The sequence below is a fragment of the Cyanistes caeruleus genome, chromosome 6 (genome assembly GCF_971803275.1).
Source record: "Cyanistes caeruleus chromosome 6, bCyaCae1.hap1.1, whole genome shotgun sequence".
Lineage (NCBI taxonomy): Eukaryota > Metazoa > Chordata > Aves > Passeriformes > Paridae > Cyanistes > Cyanistes caeruleus.
In genome coordinates, this window is record NC_141706.1 from 52,919,404 (window position 1) to 52,946,625 (window position 27,222).

At 41.2% G+C, this 27,222-nt stretch overlaps 1 protein-coding gene across 7 annotated transcripts in view; it reads left to right on the forward strand.

The window, feature by feature from the left end:
* The first annotated feature begins 1,733 nt into the window (after positions 1 to 1,733).
* The window catches only part of LOC111929876 (uncharacterized), a 44,422-nt gene continuing 18,933 nt past the window's right edge, over positions 1,734 to 27,222 (forward strand). The window contains exons 1-7 of one of the 7 annotated variants that reach the window (XR_015288025.1): positions 2,569 to 2,630; positions 9,254 to 9,332; positions 10,478 to 10,621; positions 11,287 to 11,385; positions 19,103 to 19,182; positions 19,666 to 20,200; positions 21,138 to 21,286. Coding sequence is in view for 2 of the 7 variants with exons in the window: in XM_086893067.1 (XP_086749193.1) it covers positions 9,294 to 9,332; positions 10,478 to 10,621; positions 11,287 to 11,385; positions 19,103 to 19,162 (342 nt within the window). In the remaining 5 variants the exon portion in view is untranslated. Of the gene's footprint in view, positions 1,848 to 2,558; positions 2,631 to 9,253; positions 9,333 to 10,477; positions 10,622 to 11,286; positions 11,386 to 13,367; positions 13,635 to 18,371; positions 18,552 to 19,026; positions 19,283 to 19,665; positions 20,201 to 21,137; positions 21,287 to 27,222 lie in introns of those variants that run through there. The other 6 variants (XR_015288026.1, XM_086893067.1, XR_015288028.1 and 3 more) reach the window with 6 other exon arrangements.

A 27,222-nucleotide genomic window follows, 5' to 3' on the forward strand; every position in this document is an offset into this window, starting at 1 on the left:
GTACAGTCACAAAATATGTGGAAGTTACAAAGGCTGTCAGTCACTGTTTGAAGCATGAAGTTTTTTCCTCAATTCTATTCTTCTGGAAATAATAAACATGTCTAATTTTCCATGACTTTTAGTGAAATTTGATGGACAGAACTGTCTTTTCAGAATGTTGCATTCCTGAAGATTATAATTCTGTCTTGAATGGTAAAATATGAAGGAGGTTCTAGGTATTTTTGAGTGCTTTTCATCATATCCAGAAGCTTTAGAAATAACTTAATTTCAGAGTCCTCTTGGTTAGTTACTACTGACTGTGTCATTAAAAGAACATTGTAGAACATGTTGCAGTTGAGAGATGCAAAGTACATTCTCCTGCAATGGTCAGATGAAAGTAAGTGAAGAATTTCAGTGCAAACTCTTCCTCTGTGCCTGTCATGTGTTTGAAAAGAATTCCCAATATAAATGCAACTGCGAGCCATTTTGATGGTTGAAAAACCAAACCAAAAAAAGAAGAAAAGGCAGAGTTTGTGATGCAAGCTGGCCAGAAATAAAAACTGGTATGGCTGATATTAGTGAAGACCAATCCTTTGTCCTACAAACCCAACTCACGTGTCTAGGCTGTGTGTTTGTGTGATGTCTTGCCTGCCACATTCACCTGCCCAGTTCCAGGTTCTGTGCTCTAGAACATGCAGCACCATCAAGACCCAAAGTCTGCATTTGTGGCTGCAGGGCACATGGTGTGTCTCAGGGTGGTCTTAGGCTGGAGCTGTGAAGGCCAAAGGATATTGATGATGCTCTTCACTGTGTATGTTAAAGAAGCTTCTTTGGAAAAGCAGGAAGTTTGTATGTCTCTGGTCCAAATAAAGTGTATTTTCAGGAAAGTGCATAATTGGAACCAAGGAAACCTTTTCTTTCTGAAATGGCATTATATTTGAAATTGCATTCTGTGTCTGAACAAACTCATCCATTATAACCTTCAAGTAATTTAAAAAGTCTCACTTCTGATACCCCACTTAAAAGGATAATTGATTTTTTCCTTTTTAGCTCCCCTTTGTACAGTTATTTGAAACCTCCTGCAGAAAATGTTAATTTGTTTTCAGTATGTATATTTTTAAAACGCGAATTCCTTAGCAAGTTATGCAAGCCTTTGAAACAAAAGCTACTATAAAAAGAAATCTGAATTAAACAATTTGCATAGCAATAGCAGCCCAGTGTTGATATATATGCTAAAACAAATGGAAATCTGCAGGGGGAAAAATACCCCAAATCTAGAACAGATAAACAAATCCAAAGTAAATCATGAGAGGATTTTCCACAATTTCATGTCAAAGACTGCCGAAGTATTAGTGCTGTTCTACTTTAATATTATTTCAATATTTTGACTTATCTAGTGCTGTAAGAGCAAGTGTAGACTGATTGCTTTTTTCCTTTCGCTTTTTTTTTTTTTTTCTCTTTCCTAATAGTTTGTCTCTAACACTTGTGAGCCGTGTGCTGCAGAGCAGCTGGGTGCTGCACAGCCGCGCGGCACTGGGAGCTGTGGGCTGCCCTGCCTGGCGCCCGGCCACCGCCTGCCCCGTGCTGCTGCCAAGCACAAGGGACAGCCCGTGGCGTGGGCAGCCCGTGGCGTGGGCAGCCCGTGGCGTGGGCAGCCCGTGGCCATCAGCTCCGATGCCTTTCAGCAGGAGTGGCAGCTGCCCGGGGCACCGCGGTGTGAGGGCGGCTGCTCTCGGAAGGTGGCCCACTCCAAAGGAGGGTCCTTCTGGGGGACGGGGGCTCTGGGTGCCTCACACCAGCGTGAGGACCCATCAGAGTGGGCAAACTGAGCTGGAAATATGAAGACATAGCGTGGCAATGGAAAAACAGTAAGAAGGGAAGAGCAGGAGGTGGGACTGTTCCCATGCAAGCCCAGCCACCTGCCTCACCCAGTGCCTCAGCAGGCAGGTGGGAAGGGCTGACTGCAAGTGGTCTGTGACCCATCTGAAACTGACATTGGAAAGCGGGAGGAGAGCTGCTCATGGAGGTGTTTATGCTTTCCCACTCACTCCCCAGCACTCAGATGAGCAATCAGAAGTTTGTGTTAATAAAACAAAGTTAATTTAACTGGCAATAAATTACAGTAGGAAAACAATACCCAAGTTTCTGGGTGTTCTGCCTGTGAGAGGCCTGTGACTGCCCACCCTGAGTGTCCCTTTGGGCCCACTGATCCTCTGGGTGGATCCAGGCTGTGTAAACTTCCAATGGTGTCAGACACTAGTGCTTGATCAGCAATGTTACAGACTTCATGAGACATCCCATTTGCTGTGACTGCCTTTGAAAGGGTTTTGCCAGCATAAGATTTTTCACCAGATAAGTAAATTACATGGAACGTGGAATTTCTTGGAACCAAAGTGCTGTTGGGTTAGTCGTGTTGCCTGCAATATGGTTAGGCAGGCATGAGCCAGCTAACGTCAAAGCAGCAGATAAACTTGTCGTTTAGGAACAGGCACTAATGAAGTGTGAGCTGCCACCATATGTGGAACAAACATCTTTATGGTGTCAGTCGTGACTTTCTTGTTGCTCTTGTTGAGCTGAGCATTGTGAGGCACTGTCTGCTCTGGAAGAGGCACATGGGGAGGGCCTGCCTGTGTAAGCACTGCAAGTCAGGGGTTAGTGCTGAAGTTCTGGGCAACAAGGGATTTATGCTAGCATTGCAAGAGAAAGGTCTTTTTTTTGTTTCAGCTACTTATAGCCTCACACATAAGGAGTCAACTTGCATTTCTGTGTTCCTAAATTTTTATTATGGTGTGTCTTAACTGGCTGTTTAGAGTTGTACTGCCTACCATGTTGTTAAAATTTGGAATACATTTATCTACAATCACTTGTATCTTTCACAATACTGACGTTTCTCTTTGATATTTTACCCTTTGCAGCTGTGCCACTTTTAAATGTGTTGGACAAGGGCCTGATAGTTTCCTGGGGAGATGGAGGAGGGAATATGAAGTTTAATGTGGGTTGGGAGATATTAATCTGGCTGCTGGAAAGCCAGAGGCTGCCCCAGAGAGATTGCAAGGTGAGATGGTGCTGGCTCTGATAGTGTCCCCAGAACAGAACTTATTCTTTACCTTTTCTCAGATCAGAGCAGTCACATCAGTTCTGTCTGCTTGCTGAAGAAAGAGAAGACTCCCATCTGGTCAGGGAAAGAAAAGGGGGGCAAAACTCACATGTCAGCCTATTGGCTTCTGCCTATGTTAGTATCTTGGCTAGGGGGGATAGAGACAGCATTTGTGGGTAAGGTCGTACAGAAATTTAGATTGTGTGATATGGTCACAAGCTCATTGTTTTGGAATCATGTGCTTAGGCTTGAGGTACTGTAAATCTAGCAGAGTGTTGCTTATTAGTGGTGAACTACATGCTCTGATAAATGAGAATTTCATTTATGAGACTCTGCAAATTATTTTTCTCTTGCTGCAGCTGATGTTCTAAACTAGCCAGCCTGGGAGACTGGATCCTCTGGCCAAATATTTACCCAGCTTTTTGGATGCATTTTTCCAGCATCTGCTAGGATTTATGTTCTGTATTCAAATCCTAACTTGGGTACCAGGTAGCTACTTTTATAACTAGTTGACTGCAGTCATGATGGTAAAACCTAGTGATGGTCCACACTGTGAATACTAAAGTGGTCAGCTCTCAGTCACTGAGTGTTTCCCACCATGATGTTGAAGCTGAGTATCGTCAAGGTCTGAGTGAATGTCAGCCTCAATGTAAGCAACCTGGACAGGGACTGCAGGCATGTGATAGGTTAGTGATAGATTAAATGTCTTGTGTTGGCAGAAAGGACCTGCTTGCTGCTGCATTTTATGTTGGCAGGACAGGAATGAAATACATGTCAAATGGTTTAATCTAGCTCTCACAGCCTGGAGATGTGCATTTTTATCTTGGTTCATGGAAGCATAAAGGTGGTTTTGAGTGCCAGATGGGCCAAGAAGCATAACTGAGAAAAGAACAGCATTTATTCTTTGGTATGTTTTATCTATCTCTGGTTTATTTTCATTTTATTAAATGTACACATACGTGCTGGCAGCTTCAGGGTTCTCTTTAGGATATATACTAAATTCATTTGGACAAAAAATGGGAGGAAGTAAGAGTTAGTAGTAGATTTGCATATGCACTTTGCTTCATTGACTGACTTTCACTTAAATAAAACATGAATAAGAAATGCTGTTACACAAGATATTATTTTTAGGTACTCTTTAGACCTTCCCAGCATGTCAGGAGTTCAAGAGTCTTCTGACCTAGACCATTCTTATATTCCCCTGACCTTGACTCTAGTGGTGAGACAGGGGCAGATGAAAAAACTGGAAACATGAGCCTTTTCTCCAATAAATGGTTGTGTTAGGATTCACATGGTAGTAGTGATAGTGATATCACTTCAGTTATGTTTTGGTGTGTGGTATGTGAATCTTTTTTTCAGATTATCTTGAATTTTCTCCTCAAGTGTAGGAGGTACTTGCAGAGAGGGAAAGAAGTCAGCTGGCCAAACTTTGCAATCAGAAGCTTTAGAAATAGGATGGGGATAGAGGGGCGTTGGTGTCAGATCATTTCCTCAGTTGAAAGCAAACACTTGTCCTTTCACCCCTAAGGGGATAAGGGGAATTGTTAAGGAAAAAGAAATCATGAAAATCTGAAAAACAAGGCTACATGGTGTGCAGGGAGTGGACTTAATTGGTTGCACTGGGAAATCATCAAGAAAAGTCCCGTCTTTTGATTTGACTCACTCCAGACTGTCTTTCTCAAGTTGTCACTTGCCTGTGTGTGTGGTGGATTAAATGGCATCTGTTTCATGTTGCTGTAGAAGTACGTCTGAACATAGGAAGTAAAGGTTTTGGTTGATCACATTCTTTTCTTAGTACAAGGTCTCCAGGGGATCATCCAATAAAGACTGGAAAGTACTACTATTAGAAATAAATGCCGCGTGCTTGAAATCAAATAAAGCTCACATGTAATTATAAAACCCACACAGAGATGGAAAACCAAAGCCAATTAGTAAATGGTATCATTCGCCTCTCTGGGATTTTTGCTTACCGTCTCCACTTTTTATTAATACCAACGATGACTGTAGATTTGATTGTCAGTAGTACTTTGCTGTTTTGCCTTAAGGAATAAGATGCTGGATGTTTCCATGTGCCTATTGCAGAGACACAAGTTTTACAAATCCTGGTTGGGTTGACCCAGCAGTTAGGTACCCACACAGCTGCTTGTTCATGCCTCCTGCAGTGGGGTGGGGGGCACAACAGGAAGAATAAAAGCAAGAAAATCCCTGGGTCAAGGTAAAGACCAAAAGTTCAAAGGTGAAGGAAGGAGGGTAGAGGGAAAGTGCTGCTCTCGCCATCTTTCATACTCTGACCAATGTCCAGCCAGACTTTCAGCAATGGCTATGCTGGAAGGTGTTCCACCCCCTGCCCCAAGATTTTTATCTCTGAGCATGAAGGTGCATAATATGAAACATTCCTTTGGCCGGCTTGTGTCAGCTGTCCCACCTCAGTTCCCTCCCAAATCCTTGCCCACCCCCAGAGTGACAAACAAGAAAGCTTTGATGTTGTGCAAGCGCTGTTCAGCGGTAGCCAAAACCACCGGGGTGTTAAGTAACGCTGTTCTAGTCACAAACTCAGAACACCGCAGGGCATGGTCCCCTGTGAAGAAAATGAACTCCATTTCAGCCAGAGGCTGTATACCATGTTTGGACACAGCCTTTCAAAATGAAAAAGTCCTTTCTTAGTGAGATGAATGAGGTGCTGCAGGTCTGATGACTGATGAGGATATTTCTGGCTATCTAAAGCAAGGTAAAATAAGGACAAGTCTGGAAATGTGTGAAGTACCAAAATAAGAATCAAAGTTATGTAAACCTTTACCTAAACTTAGGTTAAAAGTTTCACTGATTTTTTTTTTCCTTTTTTTTGTCTCCCTCAAATGCTTAACAATTTTGTGGAAATATCTTACAAATAGGCTTTAATCAAGTATCATGACAATGAATAGACCTGATATATTTCCAAGAATAAACGCCAAAGAGCTAGCATATGAGCACTGAGAAGAGGGAAGAACTCTTTCTCTGTTGCTTAATAATTAGAGTTGAGTAGGAGAAAAATGGAGAAAAGGAGGTGAGAGAGAAGGAAGAAACAGCTTTCTGATTAAATCTTACTTAACTTTCTGAAAGCACGACAAAGTTTCTAATCAAATAACAGCACAGAAAATCAGATTGACTGAGGGATCTAATATGAATTTTCATCCAAAGGTGGCACTAGCCTTTTGCTGTTGGAGTTCTTGTTGTGAGCTGGGAAATGCAGATACCAAGAAGCCCTCAACTAATCCAATGCTTACCATTAATCCCAAACAAACCATCATTAGTATCTAGATTTATCCTGCTTAGTCCTCGCTGGATAGTGAATTATGTAACCTTTGTTTTATTAACATTTAATGGAAGCTTATTATCAGGTAGGCTACCTCTGGAATAAAAGGAAGACAAAATTTTTTTGCTTTCTGTTTTTTTTATTTGAGTGATTTTTAAGGTTTTCTTTAAAAAGTGATTTGATACTTCATGATAATTCCATAAATAAACTAACTTGAAATTAATTACCAAGTTATTGCTTGGCAAGTATATTGCTTGGCAAAAACCAGCTGTTAGAAAAATTACATAGCCATTTTCTACTTAACTAGCAGGTAATGTTGATGACATAATTTAGAAGAGGACTACAAAATGAATCTTTTTGGTATGTAAGAATCTGATGTGATGTTCAGGTGCAAAAATAGATACTTTAAAGACTTTTCAACAAATGCCTATTCTTATGTCCTCATATATTGTTGCAGACTAGTTTTAGTAGGTGTGGTATGAATAAGATATGACAGAATTTCCACAGTCACAAAGCTCATAATGCTCAAGATCTTGGCCTACTTAGGGGGAGGAGTTGGTGCTGGAATTGTAAACAAAAGTCACTAGGTGAGCACTGCAGGGACGGGGAAGGATTTTGAGGTTAAAACATATGAAGGCATCTAGTGCATTAGGATGTTAGGATTTTTACATGCTCATGATGCAGTATTGCAGTGGCTGGTACACAAGTAATTTTGGAGCAGTTACTGGAGTTGCATCAGACTAAATGCTGATTTAAAAGGAGAGAAAAGTTTTGTAATCCATGATGTAAATGTGTGTGCTGAGCAGCAGACCTGAAGCAGATACTCTGTGATTTGAGCACATTAATGTGTGATGAGAGAATATGTTTAATTCTATTTACCAGATGTTTGCTTTCAATTTCACTCTCATTTTTCCCAAATGATAATGGTTCATTATCAAATTGTCAACATTTTCTCAGTATTGATAAGACTCCAGAGATGGGAGAAGTCCCAGCAGTCGGTCTGAAGCACTATTTCAGCCAGTCTGACAGAAACAGTAACAGAGGCTCTTCTAGGGCAAGAGTTGGAACAGTGCTCTCACCAAAACCATAGGCTGGACAGTCCTGCCTTGATGGAAACCTGAGGAAGCTCACTGAAGGCCTTGAGCGCATTTTCAGCTGAGTCATTGTGTTCTTCTGAGCTTACACAGCAGTTCAGCTCCTGAAAAAGGCTGTAGATTTTAATTGTTGGAATAAACTCCAGAAAGAACTTTTGCTGTGCATGTGAGGTGTGGCATCAAAGCTGTGCCTGCACTTGATTGCCACATCTGAGATTATCACTTGACACACTTTAAAAATGATTAAATGCCTTTCCAGAAGTGAGAGATTAATCAAAAGGAAATACATATTTTTAAAGCTCTTCTTGAGAAGATTTCTGTTTGGGTTTTTGGTGTTTGTTTGTTTGTTTGTGTGGGGTTTTTTTGTTGTTGTTGTTGGGGGGTTTACTAAAAAAAGCTAGTTGTTTCAATCACATAGTAAATGGATAACATCATTACTGTTGATGAAAGGGCACTACAACTGTAAAGAATCATTCCTAGTATTGAGTCGAATTTATAGCCTCTCTCTTCTAGGAAAACTTACACTGAGTTATTATTATTATATTATTATTTGAGAATAATATAAAATTAGAGCAACTTCCAGGTAACTTTGAAGGCAATATTTGATGTAAATATAAGTAAAAATATTCTGAGGACTATGTTTACAACTATCTTTTTGTTTCACTACTGCAAAAAAAAAATCTGTGATATTTGAATGATCCAAAAGTGACTCAAGACACTTTCAAAATCTGGTCAAAAGAAAACAATTCTTTTATTAATTAGGTGATATATTTTGAAAATACAAATATTTTCATAAATACTTTTTTTTTTTCACCTAATAACAGATTCTCATTTTGCCAACAAATTTTTATCTCTGGTATTGTTAGACCATCATAGCTAATGCAGTGATTTACACTCATGAGAAAAACTTTGAGTCATACAGAATTCTAATGAAGGTGTTTTGATGTTTCTTCACAAAGGATGAGTTTAAGCTGCCTATTGCAAAAAACAAACATACTAGGATAATAAAATCACTAAATTACTGGGGGAAATGGCAGCAATCTCATAAACTCACTAACACATTACATGAACATTCTGTGACTGTTGATATCTGCACATATCTGAGCATTGGATATTCATTTAGATTATTTTGAAAAGTTCTAAACAAAAACATAAAGTTAGGTATTTTCTAGGTATTTCTTAGAATTCAATGTGTTTGACTTCAGCAAACATGTAAGAAACGTAGAAAATTGTGGATTTAGCACACAGGGTGATTTCAAAAAATCCTGATGTTACTGCTGATTCCCAGATTAAATGAATCAAACTTTTTTTTTTTCCAAAAAATTAATTTTGATTTGACCATAATATTCAGTAAAACTCAATGACAATTTCCTATCCCTTCAATCACAGGATTTGTATTACTTCATCTGAGTGAACAGATCTTTAGCTCTTTAAAATACTGTTTTAATAATGCATGCATTCTACCACCTTGCAATCTGTGTGCTTGGATTTCCCAGCACTTGCCAGTTTGTGTTGCTGTTAAACAGTATTAGGAGTGAAGCAGAAATGTCAGTTAGAGGAAAGCATCAGGGACAGAGGTTTGAGTATCAAGATTCTACAAGGTATGCTTGACTTTATTGCCTTGTGTAGATATCAGCTATATTCCTCTTTCCTCTTTATCAACTGGAAAAGAAGAAGGCAAGAGTAATAGAAATATGGCTGGCTTAAAGGAAAGGTTAAGCAATAATTTATTCAGCTGATAAACATCCACACTCTGACACTTATACTAATAGAGTGTGCTTTCCTTGGCAGCTGAAGGGATGATAAAAGCCCATCATCTCTTGGAAATGAAATGACACAGGAGGTACGAAGCAAAGCATTAACAGTGAAGGTAATTAACAACTGAGTGCAACAGCAGCTGACATGGTAGATTCCCTACTGGGTAGAATTTCAGTTTGAAGGTGCAAGTCTTACGAAGTCTTGCTTCAACTCAAAATTGTGAGCCTTATAACTAGTGGATTCAGAGCTGGACCAACCATGTGAAATCCTCTGTTCTATGTGTACGTAAGATGTTGGTGGGTGTCTGATCATCCCTTAGGGGGATCTGTGAACATTAGGTCTGATGCCTAATGCTTGTAATGTGTTCCAGGAGCTTTGGCTAAGAGACACAAATAATCTTTTATTGTGATTATTTCATCTACTTTATTCCATACTAGATAAACTAAATCAGCTTGAATTGATTACATGTAAATTATCTAAAAAATGAGAGCACAAGACAAACTTTTCTTCTTGCATTTAATTTTCTGTTATACATGGAAAAAGGGGTCAATTCCAAAGAACATAGAGTTAAACCCTTGCATTAGAATAAGGATGGACTTCTAATCAGTTAATTCAGAAAAATATGAAAGCACCAGGCACTTGTTGAATCTGGAGGTTTTAATACTGAGAAGTCACAAAGGATGTTAGCAGAGTCAAGTTCTCAAACATAACAATTGCATTCAGAGAACTTGAATCCAGCTGGGACGTGAGGTTGTTTCCAGCAGGTGGAGTTGGTGCCAGCAGCATGTTGAGAAGGGAGTGTGTTTGGAGTGGCTGGCAGCATGAGCTGCTCATGGGTAAAAACACTGTTGTCTTATGCCAAATCTTACAAAGGTCTCTGTGTGCCAATGTTCTGACGTCCCAAAAAATGTGGGGATTCCTTTGATTTTAAACAATCCAACAATTTGCCAGCAGAAGTGCTAACATATGTGGTTTATTCCTGCTCTCCCCACCCCCCTTATTTACTATAGGAATTACTGTAATGTAGAGAGATTACCTATAGAATTCATAATCCTCCTTCAGTGGTTTTGACCTCCAAATAAAACTTTAGTGGCAAAACAGCTCCCATATGGTCTTCCAGTCAGAGGTTCAGCAAAGAAACCCATTCTCTTGTAAATCATACAGATAGGGAATTTTTTGAGATGTTGTTAAGATTCATTTCTATTCTGTTTCTGGGGAGTTGTGCTATATTCTATTATTTTCTTTCCTAAACACCAGGTGTCCTCTGCTCCAGATTTGACAAGGTGGCAAAATGCTGCAATGGAAGAGAATCACAAGATAAAATATTTAGGCAGAGCAGAGATCAGTGGCTTCCTCTCTAGCACCAGCTATGTTGAGACCACGCCAGGTAGTGGAGAAAAGGTGAGTGTGCAGCCCAGTGCAGCTGTCAGCAGCAGGGGGGACTCTGTTAGAGATCTGTACTGAGCAACAAATGCACGTGAAGTAGCAGGTGGTTATCTGAACTAAGTTAAGAAAGATGTGCCTAGGCACATTAAATCCAGCTCAAATAATCTTCATCAGTGAGGACAGCAGATTTATGTTCCAATGAACAGGCTGTGTCTGAAATAGCGGACACGGCTCCCAGAAGGGATTTTCACAGGCTTTGGCAGGCAGTCTCCAGAGGGATTTTCACTGGGTGGGTGTTCCCAGAACAGATCGTGCGCATTATTTTAAGGGAAAGTTAAGAAATGAAAGCATTTCCCCTCTACTCAAACACTTGGCCAAGTCTGAAATCCTTCCTATTCGGGTTCCTGCTCTGCTGACCTGCCTGCAAGATGCCTGACAAGTGTAGATGAGGCTGGGGAAAGTTCTTGCAGTGAAATGCTGGCTATCCTTGTGTTAGGTGTCCAGTGACTGTGCTGTACCTATATGCCTGTGTATAGGCTGTAAAGCTGAACTGAGGGAGCTGGATGATGCTGGAGGAAGAGCAGCTTGCTTTGCTCCCTGAACCACAAACTGGGTGTGCTACCATAGCCACACCCCCCAGCTCTGTCCAGTGAGAGCACTGAACATCACTCTTTTTTAAGCCCACCAGCACAAGGAGTCTAGTGGCTGAGCAGAAGGGAATCAATCTAGCAGCAGCACCAAGCACAGAAGCAGGACAGAGGGAGGGCATCTTTCCAAAGGTCAGAGCCTCCCTCCTCTGCCCTAAACACATGGGGAAACTGTCTCTGCCACTGGCTTCTTACCATGGCTCTGTTCCCAATTGCAAACCAGTCACTGTGCTGACTAATGAGGAAGCAGCTCCTAGAGAGTTTATTGAGTGTCCTCCTTGCCAGACCCCGTACTTCTATCATATCTGTCTGCCCTCAGGCCAGCTGGGTTCTGCATCTTTGCTGTGCAAAATCAGATCTTGCCCTGGGAATTTAATGTGATTGATCTGGCAGGTGATTTTCAGAATCAGTTTTGATAATGCCAGGTAGGTAAGGCAGGACAAACTCTGAGAAGCCACACAGTCCCACATATGTGGGAATTACAGTGAGTTTTTTCTCCAGGGCCTGAGGAAAATTGTGAAAAACTCCTTCAGCCTAAACATGGCTGCTTCTTAATCCACTCTTTCTTATCTAGGTACTAATTATGAACAATTGCTAAAACAATCCCTGTGTCTGGTGTCCTGGAAGTGCAGTGGCTGGTACCTGCAGCACTGGTGACTCCTGCTGCAGCACTGCCCCAAGGCACAATATCCAGGAAGGATGTGCCAGCTCAGAGTACAATACTCCATTTTGCTATAGTTTCAGAAAACCTGATTAGTTTAAGGAAGAAGTAAAAAAGGTTTTTTTTGTTTGTTTCTATAACAACTTGCTGTGCCATCTGCTGCTTTTTATTCTTGGGTGCCACTCAGCTAGGCAGCAGCTCAGGTGCCTGCTTTTGCAGTAGCAGCTAAACACCAGTGGTCCTGTACCCTGGAGCAGCATTGGCAAGACCCCCTTTCTTCTAGGGAAAGATGGCCAGCTTTCTCTGTGCTACACAGTCCATATCTGTGTCATTTTATTCATCTGTACTTTGAGGGTCTGGCACATACATTCATGCTTAAAATTATAGTGAACATTACCCTGCTGATGTCAGTCGGCTCAAGTCCCTTGGAATCAGTGAAAGCTGTTTTATTCTGACCAGAAAAAAGGTGCATTAGACTTTAAGATGTTGTTAGCCACAGCCAGAGACATTTTACACCCACAGTGATCAGTGGAAGTGAGATGAGAGGCCTTGTCTCACCCTTGTGCCCATTTAATGTAAGTATGGTGCCTCTGGTTGTGGTAGGACTAACCCAGATTTGTGTGTGAGTGTGAACATGGGGACTTAGTTCTGCCCCACATCACTCAGTGACATTTGTACCCAGATCAAAAACTGGGAAAGCAATGGCAAGACATGCATGGCACTACACTGCCCATTGGTGTGGTTTCTCACAGTAGTTTTGCAGCCTGGTCATTTCAGGGGATAGTTAATTATTTATTATTATTATTACTGCTATTGCCATTATTTGAAATTGGTTGTGATTGCAGTGTTGCTTAGAGACACCTCTGGATAATCAGGTAAAAAAAATCTTCTGAACACTGATGGAAAGTCTCTCATAACCATAACTAGTTTGAACTAGTTAGTTTAGCTAACTGGAAATATTAGAAAGCCTCTGCACTCCTACAAAATTTAGGTTTTGAATCAGTTTAATTTTTAACAATTGCCTTCGCCTGTAGTAATCTTTTTTGCTATTTTGATCTAATATTTATTGATTCAAATCTCCTGATAACTGAGGGAAGTCCACAGACAATGATAATGTGGAAAATGTGCTCTGTGATGTAATATCTATATTAGAAAAATCATCTTGAATCATCACCCTGCCAGGTGTTTGTGTTAAAAATCATAAATCAGTCTTGGACAATACATAGTTTAAGTTTTTATATCTGGATTTTGACTTCTGAACATGCTGCACAGTGAAGTTTTGCAGTCTTTTAAGCTGGAGGTTTTCAATCTCCAGTTCAACAAAGCCATGCTTTACCTGTTCCAGTGTTGGAAACGATCCTCCAAGTGAGAGATTAGACAGTCCAGGGGTCTCCTTCTAATAGCGATTTATGTTATTTTGAATCTGAATTACATTTAGCATCTTTTTCCACAGTCATGAAAACTCAACTTTTACAACCACATGAAGTCATGAAAGCATAAAGGAAACCTTCTAAAACTGAGACTTGAAAGCAGGGATGGCAGTGCTGAAGAACAGCAGGGCCTGAGAGTCACTTCATAGCAAACTTGAAGGCAGTCTCAGCAAGCTTCCAACTTTACCTTGAGAACTAACCTGGAAAAGATACTTTGGGATCTTATTTTGGGAATATTGAACAAGACAAAGTGACACCCAATAGGATAATAAAGATCTCTCCCAGCTGTATAGCTTTAGGATTCTGTCCAGTGGGGGATTCAGCAAGAATGATTCCCTGAGTAACATGAATATAAACACTTTGCTCTTTATAGAAGTATGTGGGAAAGTAAGGCTGTCGGCTATATAATGTGCTGTGGAATCACCAGCATAACAATTCTGATCAGACCTGACACCTCCCATCTGTTTCTATATGCAGTCTGTTCAGCATAAATCATAAGCAGATGGTGTCATGGTGTCAGTGTCTCACAAGTCATGCTGCAGTCACCGGGTACTAGCTAGGACTCACTCAATGCCTAACTTCGCCACTTTACCCTTAATTGTTGAGTGTGTTTCATCCATAGAAATAACCTTTATCCTTCTGAAGCCAACTGCTTGCTGGTTTCCATGGTGTGGGTGGCCAGAGAACAGGTTTTCCACCAGCCAAGCTGTTCATCTTCCAAAGCTCCCTGGCTGCAGCACCATTGTCAACAAGTTTTTCAGAGGATCAGGGGCTGGTAATGCATACTGACTCCCCTCCAACCCATTTCCCATCTCTTTGCCACCCACATTGTTAGCCTGATTCTCAGAGAAGCACATGCTTTCGCTCTCTCATCCTACTAATTTGTTAGCTGGGGTAGCCAGTCCTTTTGCTTTATTCCACTTGATCTTTCAAGCTAGGCAGGGCTGGAAGAATAGCCTACCTTCATGTAAAAAGCTTCCCATCGGTTAAGGATTTTGAAGGATTGGATAATGGTGATGTAGGGCTTAACCCTTATTATTTGTGACTACTGTTGAACATCTGGCACTTTAGTGGGAGTTGTTTCTGGTTCAAAATCCAATCAGCTAAATTCTTCCTCTCTGATTTCTCCCTCAAGTTGCAGCTGAGCATATTCAACTACATTTGAATGACTGAAATTAATTTTTCTCTTTTGTGGTTTCCTCTTTGGTCTTATCAAGGATCGAGTTTGAAATTCATCTCTCTAATGCTCTGATTTAAAGCCCAATCAGCAAAGCTGGAGGAAACTCCAAATTTCTTAATTCTTCTTGGTATTGTTGAGATCCAGAGTCTTGGCTGTCAGTCTCTTGTTCAGCAAGAGACTGCTGCTTCAAAGCTTGGATCTAAGTCTGGACCTGACAAGTTCAAATAGCTGGGAAACATCTGTGCCTCACTTTAACTGATACCTTTATCAGACTCCTGGGCAGCTGCTTTTAGCAGTGCAGCTGCAACTCTGGGATGTGACATGAACTATCGATGGCTCTGTCCCAGAACCAATGACACAGGATGGACTTTTTCCAAGGGGAAATGACTCTTAGTTTGCAGAGGCAAAACTCCAGGATATTAATTCCTCACTTCAGCAGCAGCTTTAGGTCTTCCTGGATTTCTCCAAAGCCTATGTTTGAGAAAACCACCATGTGAGAGTCAACAGCACCTGAATGTCTTGCAAATCAGAACAGCCAAAGTTCTTCTGCTGTCCTGTCTCTTTGACATGTGTGTCTGTGTTCGGAGGCAAGGCACTGCATCACTGATCTATTTCAAATCAAGCAACAACAGACAAAACTCCAAAGCAATTTTCAGCCTGAGTAATCACTGCAAATTTGCTCCAAATGTTGAACAGATGGAATCTGTATATGACTTCTCTGAGTATAAACACAAGCACCCTCTCATATTTCAATTGCTGAAGTAACAACACAATGTGGCTCTTGCTAAAGGGAAGGTACATGAATTTGGGGGTCTGATTATTTGTTTTCTCAGTGCAGTAAAAGATCTGGTGCAAATAACTTGCAAATAACACATGACACTTGCCAATTGGTTCCTCTCCATTCAAATATTAAATCAGCAGAGCAGTAGCATGAGTTCACTGCAAAAGGAGTATCATTGATATCAAAACAAATTTAGACTTAATTTTGCTTTCTCTTTCCACATTTGGTCACTTCTGATATAAAAAATGGCCTGAAAACAGAAGTGGAAGAGAGGGGGTTCTTTTCTTGAGTTGTGGTCTCCTCCCCAGCTGAAGAAGGAGCCTGGCAGGGCTCATCCACAGTCTCCTCACTTCCTCTCTGGATTTAGGAAAGTCTCTTGCCTATTCATGATTGTATCTGTGTACTGAGAATAGATGGTCTGAGGTCTGTTGATGAAAAACATACAAGTTTTTCATACAACATACAACATCTGACTGTTGTGGTTTAAAGATGGGGATTTCAAATGGGAGAGTGGGGCTCTGTTCTATCTCTGCTGTTGTTTTTAAGGCCCTGCATAAACACTGTTGTAGCAAAGGAAGAATAGGGATAAAACACCCTTACTTCTCAAAGGAGTGACTGGAGACCCCACAGTCTTCTAATGGGATGCCTGGGACAGGTTACCCTGACCCTACAAAGGTGTTTCCCAGAAGGGACCTGTGCCCTCCTCTCCAGTATCTCCAGATGACTGGGTTCACGGTTTTCCTGTGAGTGTGTGGAAACCACATTGTTTCTCCCTCTCTCAATACCTGGCTTTAACCTCTCCATTTTCCTTCTACTCCAAGGAATTAGCTGGAATAGTCCTCTCCCCTTCTTCCCTTTCATTGCAGTGAGTCTCCTAGCACTGTTCTCACCTCCTGAGCACCTGAGATTGCTACCCCTTTTCCTTCTTCCCCCTCTGCCAGCTCTGCAGACCTGTGCCTGATGGGAGGTATCCCAATACTACACCACTTGCTGAAGACCCAGTGCAGCAGGACTCATCTTTCAGAAAACTGGAACTGCTGCAGACAAGTGACCTGAGCTTTTCCTTCCACCTTTTCCTATTCACATAAGTTCATTATATCCAAAACATATCCTGAGTGGAAGAGCACTCAGGCCAAGCATGATTGCTGTAGCTGATTGCAGAATCTGCTGGAGCCTCATTAGTGTTTTATCTTTCAGATGTAGTTGTGGGATAGATTTGCTAGCTTCATTTGCTTCCAGCAAAAGCTGTTTTAGGCTTACACATGAGGCCAAGTACCCCAAGGGAGGATTTAACATGGCAGACCTATATGTTAATGTTTTACATAATATTTGATAAGAAAACAGCTGTCATTTGCTCTTAGTTGGTTGACTGGACCATCAGCAGATTCCAATACTTAGGGCAAATTTCTTTCCTGCTAAGATGCTGAAGGTGCCAAAACCTCACACATAGTACAATGTTTGGGAACGTGCTATATTCTGAAATGTGTGTGGATTTTCCAGCTTCTGCTCTTTCCTTTTAGATCTTACTAATATCATCTGTATAAATATAGAGACATGCAGATTTTCACACCTTAAACTTCTTTTTACTTCTCTGTTATCCTCCTCTTCTGTTTAATACATGCCTTTAATCTCTTCACTGTTGGCAGGTTCTCATCACCTGCCTCCACTCAGGATCTAGTTAGATCTGCTTGAATTTTTAAAACTCTTTTCATTATTTTTTTCTCCATTAGAAAAAGAAGGGGAAGGAAGGCTAGAGCGGTGTTCCCAGTAGAGATCTTCCAAGGGACTTTTCATCTTATGGCTGCAAAAATCAATTATTGGACTCTCAGCACTGCCATTGCTGTCATAAAGTGCAGAAGTTGTCCCATGAGCTTCCTATGGTGTCACTTGCTGACTCTGTTGCCTTGTTTGTGAGCTCTGGCTAATCTGATTTTTATGACAGGCCCTTGCTGTCTCCCCTCTGGAATCTATTATACCAATGTATAATATGATATGTCAAAATACATACCAATAATATTTGCAAATGAGAAATTATAATCTAGGGGATAAATAGAAATTTGCAATTTTGCTTTTCTCACCTTTGCTATTCCAAGTCTGTCCTGTGTGTGTGCGTGTGCCCTCTGACATGTGATTAATTACTTTCAAATGTATGCATTTGGTCATATTTTTGTTGCTTTGAGTTATTCCTTGCTGTTTTTCAGTGATGAATGCTGTGTCATAGCTTGTAAGTCACAGGATGGTCTCCAGATTCTCACATGATCAAGTAAAGGAAATTTATTTTAGTGCCCCAAAGCTCCTGCTAGTCCCTGCATGCTGTGTACCTTTTTCAGTTATGTGCTGAGAGGCCGCATAAATCTTTTCCAGTTGTATCATTGCTGAGCCTCAATATCCTTTAACTGGAACCTCATCACCCTGAATGGGCTTTCATCTTTGCTGGCTGGTTTCCATTTGATGTTCTGCTGCTGTGAATTGGGAACTGATGAGTTTCATCCCACTGTTGCTATTGGGTGGATTTAATAACACTTTGCAGTCTGATACAGCACCTTTCCTATACTAAGCTAGGTAATTCTTCTAGTAGTGCTATTTATGAGAATTAAATGAAAGCACATTCAAAGATACAGGTATCTTCTAAGTGATAGAAAAAGATAGCCTTGCTTTTCACTCTGCCTCATGATACAGAAAGCCACAACTGAAAAAAATGCAGACTTTGGAAAATTGGGATAATAAAATCTTATTGAAAAAAATGGTCATTAATTTGTTCAGGGTTGAGATTTGCCTTAGACCTTGTGTAATGAATTCTGTGTGGAAGGTAATACCAAATGTTACTGCTCTGATGCTGTGCTTTAGAGCTTTATCCCTCCTCAACATTGCTGCCCAAGGGTAAACTACAGTACCATGGGTCTACCCCAAGCTGCTTGCAGCAGGAACAACCTTTAACCCTGCTCCCAAGGGAGAGGACTTGTCCTGTATGATTTTTCTGGTTTAATTTTTCAAGACCCGGGTCATGAGCCAGTGTATTTCCTCTTTACCAGTTCATTGAGAAAGTGCTCACTTTTCCTTTTACAGTTTAGCATCAGATGGAAGATGCTTTTCAGAAGAAAGGACAAGGAAGAGCATGTCCCTGGGCACCTGACCTCAGTCAGGATGTGGTACTGCAGATGCTGCTGAAAGAATGACCACTTGAAAGATCATGAGATCTATGTAGTGTTTCAAAAGCTATCTGCTTGCTCAGCCAAATGAAACATATGAAAAGAGGTCATGCTGCATGTTATTATATTGTTTTTACAAAACCAGAGTATTTTTTTCAAACTAGGTAAACTGCTGTACATGTGTTTTATCATCTGAGTAATATATAGCCCCACTGGCACTTTTTAACTTTCTGCATATTTTCAACTGCTGCAGAATTTTAAATCCTATCTATTTAATATAGTTTTCACTGTTTGAATCCTTGAAAAAAAACTTGAAGTGTTCCCTGTACTTACACTTTTGAGAGCTGAAGCTGTGCCAGAATGCCTTCACAGATCCTGAAAATGGTAATTATAGAAATGGAAGTTAGATGTATGCACCAGGAACCTGGGGAGCTGCAATGTTTCTAGCTGCAAATAGATCCATGGCCTAGGAAATTTTAGCGTTGTGATTCTTGATAACAGAGAGGCATGTAAGAAATGTGGACCAAAGCAAGTACTTTTCCTCCTTTTCCCATTATTCTTGTTACTTGCAGTATTACTTTCGTTCTCACATGGCTTCCCAGAGGAGAACCCCCACCTAAGTCTCTTACTGGTCTGTAATCTCTACAGTTTTATATGGCAACTTTAGCTGTGGACGGTGAAGAGAAAGAAGGGCTATACTGGGGATAACAGGACCAAAAGGCTGCTGGGTAAGAAAATGCCAACTTAGACATGGTGAAATCTTCTTTCCTCTATATGGAAAACACTAATTAAAAATAAAATTCATAAACATCAAATTCATAAACATCAGTGAGATTTTTTTTTCCATTCTCAGCAAATGAACTTCAGGAAACTCACCAAATTTATCTATAGCCAAATTTATCTGTATTTTTCATTTCCAAAAGAAAAATGTATTTCTTTTTTAAAAAAGAGTACTCAGAAAAGTATTTGGAAAACATGTTCTAGTATTTTAGAAACATGCTCTAGTTTCTCTTCAGATCATATAAATCTTTCATATAAAGTGTATACTCTTTGTTTAATAGGTTTTGGAATAAAATATCTGGCCAGCCTCGGTCTTTGTAATCAGCACTGCAGCTGGTCTGCAGCCTCAAATGAAGTGAAATGTAGATTGTAGTCATGCTGCAAATGACCTTCTTCCTCCAGTGTTTCTGAAAGTTGCTTCTTTTCCACAGAATATTTTTGACTTGGTTGTTCCCGGCGTGTGGCAGCTTTGCATGTAACCAGAGCACTTCTCCTGTGCTGTATATAGCTGGTGCAGCAAGTGCTGCCTCTCCAAAGGCAAGCAGGCTGCCTGGGAGGATGAAAACCTACAGCCCAGGCGTCAGGCTGTGTTGTACTGGGTACAGGAATCTAACCTGCATAAAGAGAGCCCAGCACAGCTCTGTGATTCCCAGAGTGTTGATGTTCTCCCGGCAAGTGTTAAAACAGCCCCCAACTTGGCTTGGCAGCACGTTTACCCTGGTTAGAGCTCCCCAGGGCCCTTCTGCAGGCACTTTTTCTGCAGGGCTTGTACTTTGGGCATTAACAGCACACAGAGTTTGTCTTCTCTTTTCAACATTGCCTGAAGATTTGTTTCTCCATGCAGAAACAATGTGCGCCTGCACATTGGAACATGTTTGTGGCATCTTTGTGTTCCTGGAGCTGTACATGGGCACGGTTTTGACAGCCTTAATCTAGTCCAGAGGAAGCCAGTAAGAGAGCCATGAGGTCAGCTTCTCTCTTTAGTGAGCTAAGTAATGTTCGTATTATGCGACTAAGAGTGAAAGGACAGATTTAGCTTATGGTATCTCAACAAACACTCCCATCTTTGATGAGTTGTGATGTCACTGGAGATAAAGGTCGCATCACTGATCTGAAACAAGGGCATTTTCTGAAGCTGATCTTTGAATAGATGAACAGATACTCTAACAAACACCCTAAAGATATTTACATATATTTTGAAACAAATTTAGTAGCTAGATATTTTTCCTAACAAATGGTGGCTTGTTTATGATAATTGAAGTAATTGTTTTTTTCTTCTTCACGCATCATCTTGTGGTAAATAATTTCTTTAATCCATCACAAATGTGTTGAGTACATTTGGAGAAAAAGAAAAATGCAAAAAGCCTTCACACCCGAAGTGGTGTTCTGCCTCCCTGATTTTTCTCATAGCCATTAGCTCCTCAGTGCCCCAGTTCAACGGAGATGGCATCTGAAAAGATTTCTGTTGTTTTCTAGAAAGCTTTTTGTATGAACAGTATCAAAAAGATGACAGGGAACATTCACATGTATTATTCACTGTTAACACCAATACCCTCTTTTGGTCTTTTTATAAGCGACACCAGGTGAAGGAATCTGTGCCGACCTGCAACAGAGCAACCTACTTAGCTTTGCTTTGTGGTCCTAAGTAAAGGACTGCTCAAAACTTTTTGCAAAAGCTATTCAGTAACTTTTGTTTTTAATCAAAGCAACAGTGTTGGGTTTTGTAAATGCCTTACTTGTCTACAATAGCTAATAGTTTTTCAAATTACAAAAAACGAGATTGTGTAAGAAATTTTCACTTCTTTTTCTCTGATTATATTTTAAATTTTGCCTGGAAAGAAAAAATCTGATCAGTTTTTGGAATTTTTTAAAACAACCTCTCTGTGGCCTCATTTCTTTACAGGGCCATATACACTGGTGCATTTATGTACAGCATGCTGTTGGCTCTGCCTAATTCAGCTATGGTCCTTCTCAGAAAAACATCTTAATGGGATAATTGCCACTGCAAAATCAACCACTCACTTGCAGATTCATCCTGCCTCATCATTGTAGGTAACTAACCTAACTGAGGTTTTAGGGGGATCTTGCAAAATTGTGTCTCATTTCTCTATATTAGCAGTAGAATTCAGGGGTGGGAGAGCTCCTAACTTGTTTGGCTTAAGTTACATGTCTGAATACAGCAATGTGGTGGGATGAATCCAGGTTACTGCCCCTTGCCCTTTGTCCATCTGGAGTGGAGTTAAAAACAGCATCACAGAGCACAGGGCCCAGTCTTACGTGTTGGAGGCTGCTCTTGTTATTCACAGTAGGGTTTGCAGCAGGATTTCCTGTGTGCTCTTTGAGTCTCCTCTGAAAGCAGAACTGGTGTTTTCTGGACAGGCTTTTTCCTAGTGCTTATTGTCCTCTCAATGCTCTGTGGCCTGCAGTGAATTGATTGCTTCATCCCCAATTTGCTATTATTCACTTTTTGCTGATAGGAAGTTGAGGGAGGGAGGGGAAAAGGGCAAAAATATCTGTAAGATGGGGCTTTTGGGGTTAAAAGGTTATCTGCACTTTTAGAGTGAGTCCCTCTTTTGCTGACATACAGTCCTTTTCTGGGAGGGTGTTTGGGTATAAGACTCTGTGTCCACATAGCTAAATAAACCAACATCTGGTAGTGAGCTTAAGCCCTGGACAGTAATTATCTGTGTCACTTAGTTGGCAGGTTACTGCTGTCTGTGGCTGGGTCATGCCAGTTGGCAGTTGGCATGGCTAAGGGAAGATGATGCTCCAGAGACCATCCCTCACAGGCAGGATGGAAAATACTGTGCAGTGTCTGACCCCTCCTCTGTCCCCTGACATGCTCCAGCCAGCTCTGCTCTCTCCAGCACTCCTGTAATGCCCTTATGCCCTGCTGCATAGCACAGATATTTCACCTGCACTTGCTACAAAATTATCACTCTGCTGGAATCACATAATGTGTTTAAGTCATGTTATTTCAGGCCTTTTGAATTCAACACCATCCCCTGCCCCAATTCTTAAGGACACAAAGCTGCAGAGGACATTTATGCAAATGGACGTTTATGCAAGAGGACGTCTATGCAAAGACGAGCAGGAGGCTGAAATATCTCTCCTATGTTGAGAGGCTGAGAGAATCAGTGTTGTTCAGCCTGGAGAAGAGAAGGCACCTTCCAGTACCTAATGGGACTCAAGAAATGTGGAGAGAGACTTTTATTAGGACATGTAGCATCAGGACAGGGGGGGAATGGCTTCAAACTGGGGGGGCGTGGGTTTGGATTAGATATTAGGAAAAGATTCTTTATTGTCAGGGTGGTGAGGCATTGGAGCAGGTTGTCCAGAGAAGCTGTGGATGCCTCACCCCTGAAAGCATTCAAGGCCAGGTTGGATGGGGCTTTGAGAAACCTGGTCTAGGGAAAAGTGTGGGCCATGGCAGGAGAGATCAATGAGATCGTCTTTAAGGTCCCCTCCAACCTAAACTGTTCTGTGATTCTGTGACCCACTGTGGTTCATCTGGCCCCAGTCCTGGTCCTGCTGTTACTTAGGCAGAGAGAATGGAGGTCTGGAGCCAGGTACCTCTGTAGGGAAAGGGCAAATGAGAGGGGTGCTGACTGTGAGACATGGATCTGAGAGAGCTCCTGGTGTTCAGTGAAAATGGGGAAGAGACATCTGTAACATAGTGGCACTGGCAAAAGGCTCTTTTTTGTGCCAAGAGTAATGTTATTTTGGGATTTATGAAAGCTGATAGTGCAGCCAAAAAGTCTTGCCCTGAAAAGAAGGTTGAAACAGCCTCTGTCTGTTGGGATTTATATGTGCTGTTTGTCCAGGTCTCCAGCTTATAGTCTAGGGCAAAAGTCACATTATTTCTGTGTCCTATTTTAGATTTCTAAAAGATCTTTAAATCCTAGTAAATAAAGCACACCCTGGAATCAGGTAGATAACTACATATGGATGAATGACTCTCCTCTTTGGGCTTCTGGGGAAAGTTGACAGAGTAAGCCTGTTTTGGCTTTTTTCCCCCTTTTTTCTCTGCAATTCTATTTGGTACCAGAGTTAAATGCAGAAGTTGTATCTACTGTGCTCAACTTCTGCACATTTGACACCTCTCTGAGGTCTGACACTGACTGCTAGAACAAAACAAGAGTGAGTGAACTTGATAACAGATGTGAATTTATCTGTCAGATATCAGAATCTGTCAGAATAGCAACAAAAACAAAAAAAAAACCAGTTATTTCTGATAATTTTTCTTCATGAAGTCTGCAAGGCTTTTTCCCCTCAGAAATAGAAAATGGGAAGTACTTTTTGGTCAGACATGTCCTCTAAATTCTGTGGTTTGTGCTCCTTATAACTGCAGTTGCTGACTAGAAACAAGTGATTACTGTTTTCTATTGTTATTTTTAGAGCATAGATATAAATGGTGCAATAAAAGCAGAAGGGACAAAATAGTGTAGTGCTTCAAACTTTCAATGTTTCGAAAACAGCTACTCAAGTCAGGCTCATGCACTAAGCTGTGGTGTGCCTGGTAATACTGTCAAGAGTTGGGTGTATGTGTCTGCAGTGTGTTAACAGCAAATCTGAGGTGACAGGTTTTACAAGCCAGATGAGACATTTGTAGATCACAACCTGTACCAAAACCCAGTGGCTGCATTTCCTAAGGCTCTCTAGGAGGCACAAGTCTGGAATTTTCAGCAAGCCACTACCTGTAGCCTCTAATAGCTGGAAATTATGAAGAATGTTATCAACTAATGAATGAAGAGTTAGCAGCTCACTGAACGCTAATACTGCAGTGCTGGGCAGCCCTAAAGGTCGTTCTGTAACCTCTGTAAAGTTTAACTTTTGAAACTCCTTATCCTTGTCTCCAGTGTAGGACAGTGGGTGATCATGTTTGTAGAAAAGATCCACTGATGAGGAGAACCAGATAATAACTTGGGGATATGGTTGTTTGCCCACAGACTGAGCAAGCATTTTCTTTGCTCTTGTTTTGCAATGGCCTGCTTATCCTCCTCTTCTCCCTGTGTGTGACGTTCCTTTAAAGGGGTCCCAGTGGGAAGGGCTGTAGGAGATAGCCTCAATGACACCTGTATTCCTGTGCTGAGTATCCTCTGTTGGCTGAATCTGTAAGAGTTTAGTCAGCCCAGAGGCAGACTTCTCAGCATTCTTCATTGTCTAGATACAGCAGCAGCTCATTCCCTCTGAACCATAACATCCAAGCAGAAGCCGGCGCCCTTCTTTTGCTTGTTTTATGAAATTGAAAGTAATATTTATGTGATACTCATTTGGACTCTGAATTCCTCTAGGTTCACTCACCAGATTTAATCAGCATTACTCAAATATTTTACTAGCTTCCTACTGACCCTCAGGACTATAATAAAACCTGAAACAGAGCAATTTATTTGCAAGCCTTTAGGACAATGCAGATCTTTTTTGAAATGCATCCTCCAGGAGGATAGAAAGTAATAGCTTTCCATTTTACTCACAGAGAAGGATGAAGTTTCATTTTTAGTTAGACTTTCACACATTCACAACCTTCCTCTCTAGGTTTTACTAACAGCCACAAGGCTTTCCAAGCTCACAGAAAAAAGCCAGAAAGGACTGTAAGAGGCAGAGGTTTCCATAGGACGTTTGGATTACACATGGAATGCAGACATGGTCTTTCTGTAGCTCAAACATCGTACTAAATCCTCCTGGGCCAGCACTGCAGCTTCCCAGTGCAGTGCCCTGGGCAGGAGCAGGGAGTTTGATGGGTGCTTCCACCACTACATGGGAATGCACTACATGAGGCCAAGAAAAACTCAGCTACTCTTCCCCCTCAGTTCTGCCACCATTTTTGAGCCTCACCTGCAAGAACTTCTGCCCTAACCATTGCTGGGATAGCAAATGCTGCTGCCTGAAGTTTTATTGCATTTAGACAAACACTCGCTGATGACTAAGCACTCTGTCTACAAAGTCATGTAGGGGAGGGACATCTTCCCACTAGGTCTGTTTGCTTAAAGCCATTTCCAAACTGGCCTTGAACACCTCCAGGAGTGGGGCATCTACAATTTATCCAGACAATGTGTTCCAGTGTCTTGCTACCTTCATCATATTTTTTTTTTTTATTGCTAATCTAAATCTAACCTCTTATAATTTAAAACTGTTGCCCCTCATTGTGTCACTACACGCTCTGGTAAAAAGCATTTCTCCATCTCTTGTATAAGCCTCCTTTATAAAAAGCTGCAATAATGTCTCTCCAGGTTGAACAACCCCAACCCTCTCAGCTCCCTGACAATTTGTGTGCCCATTTTCCATTTCTTACCCAGAGTGGAAACTGTTTTGCCAAATACAGCAATTGCTAAATGATCTCCCTGTCTTTATCTCAACACATGAGCTTTCTTGTTCCTGTTTTTTTTTCCTGTTTTCTACCCCATCCTGTTGGGTGTGTAAGGGTAGAGAATGAGCAGCTGAGTGGGAGTTTGACTGTCAGCCAATGCTAACCCACCAGAGGTAGCATCCTTGAAGCACATTTAAAATACAAATATAGAAGATGTTTCTTCCAAAGTGATTGCTCTTGTGTGGAGTGTTTGCCTATTACACACTTTCAGCCCCTTTCTCTGCTTAAAAGGAATCAAATTTTTACTGCCCTGCATTCTTGGCTGTATAATACTCTGGTTTTCTTCCTTCCCTATTATAGCTGTGATTTTGGGAAAAAAAAAAAAAAAAAAAAAAAGATTGAGTGTTGGCTGGAACAGAGGCAGAAGGGAAGAGTAAGTGGTACACTGACTTGAAAGGCTCATGCTGGCTACTGTCCTGACCAACTGTTTAATATGCATATGTCATTGGAGGGAATGTATAAACAACCCATGGAGCAGAAATCAGGAAATCAGGATCTGGGGGACCAAAGAGTTCAACTCCCTTTTTGTCTCTAGGGTATTCAAGGATGTCAGCCTTTAGTTTGAGAGCCAGTAGTGTATGGAAATTATTTGGTGAAAAAGGACTCTGTCTTCTAGGGACTAGAATTTCCTAAAGTATCTTTGGCAGGCAGCAGATCTCCAGAGCTCAAATGGATCATGAAGCCTTGCCTCAGAGAGTTCAGTTCCTTGTCCCAAATCAGCCAAAAGTGATGATTTGAAATTATCTAACCATTAGCTGGACCTGTTTCTCTCTGGCTTTGAACAGCCAGTTTCAGAAATGGGCTCACAGCTGACATTTCTAAGCAGACACAACTGCATGTTCTCCTTGGTGGCCTTCCCTGCTGGCTTGGCTCAGGCAGCTTGGTGTGCCCATTTTCACTGAAGCCAGCTCCCCTTTCTTACTGCCCCGTGGCATTCCCTGGGGAGCCCCAAACAACCTACCCAGATCTGTGGGCTCCCTCAGGCTCTGACAAATTCAGGTCCCCTTTGAATTAGCTCTCAAGTCAAAGTATCAATTTTGTCTACTTTTTTTTGATCCTAATTTTAAAAAAAGGTCTCTAGAAAGGTGGAACATTAGTGTGCTGTATCCTCTATCTGCATGTCACCCGGGCAGGTTGGAGACTGCATGTCTGAGCTAAACAAATCTGAGACAAACTTCTTCAGAGATCTGACAGCATTCTTGGCATTCCCTTGAGTCCTCCCTTCCTCTGCTAATCCAAACACCCTCTATTAAAAAGTGAAGAGGCTTGTGCTTTTCATAATCCCAACAAGATACTGCTAACCTTGCTGAGTTTCACTACTCTGTGCACTATCTGGTCAATTGTTTGTTCATGGAGAAAAGGCAGATTTTTCTTGTATTACCATCACTCCTGGAAAATAGAACGTAGAATAGAATGATTTCATTTGGAAGGGAACTACAATGATTATCTAGTCCAACTGTTTGACCACTTGATGGCATGTTAATAATGGAACTGTCCAAATGCTTCTTAAACACACTGACTGAAGGCATCAACCCCTCTCTAGGAAGACTGTTTCAGTGTTCAACCACCCTCTTGTAAAAAAAATGCTTCTGAACATTCAGTCTAAGCTTCCCCTGGAGAC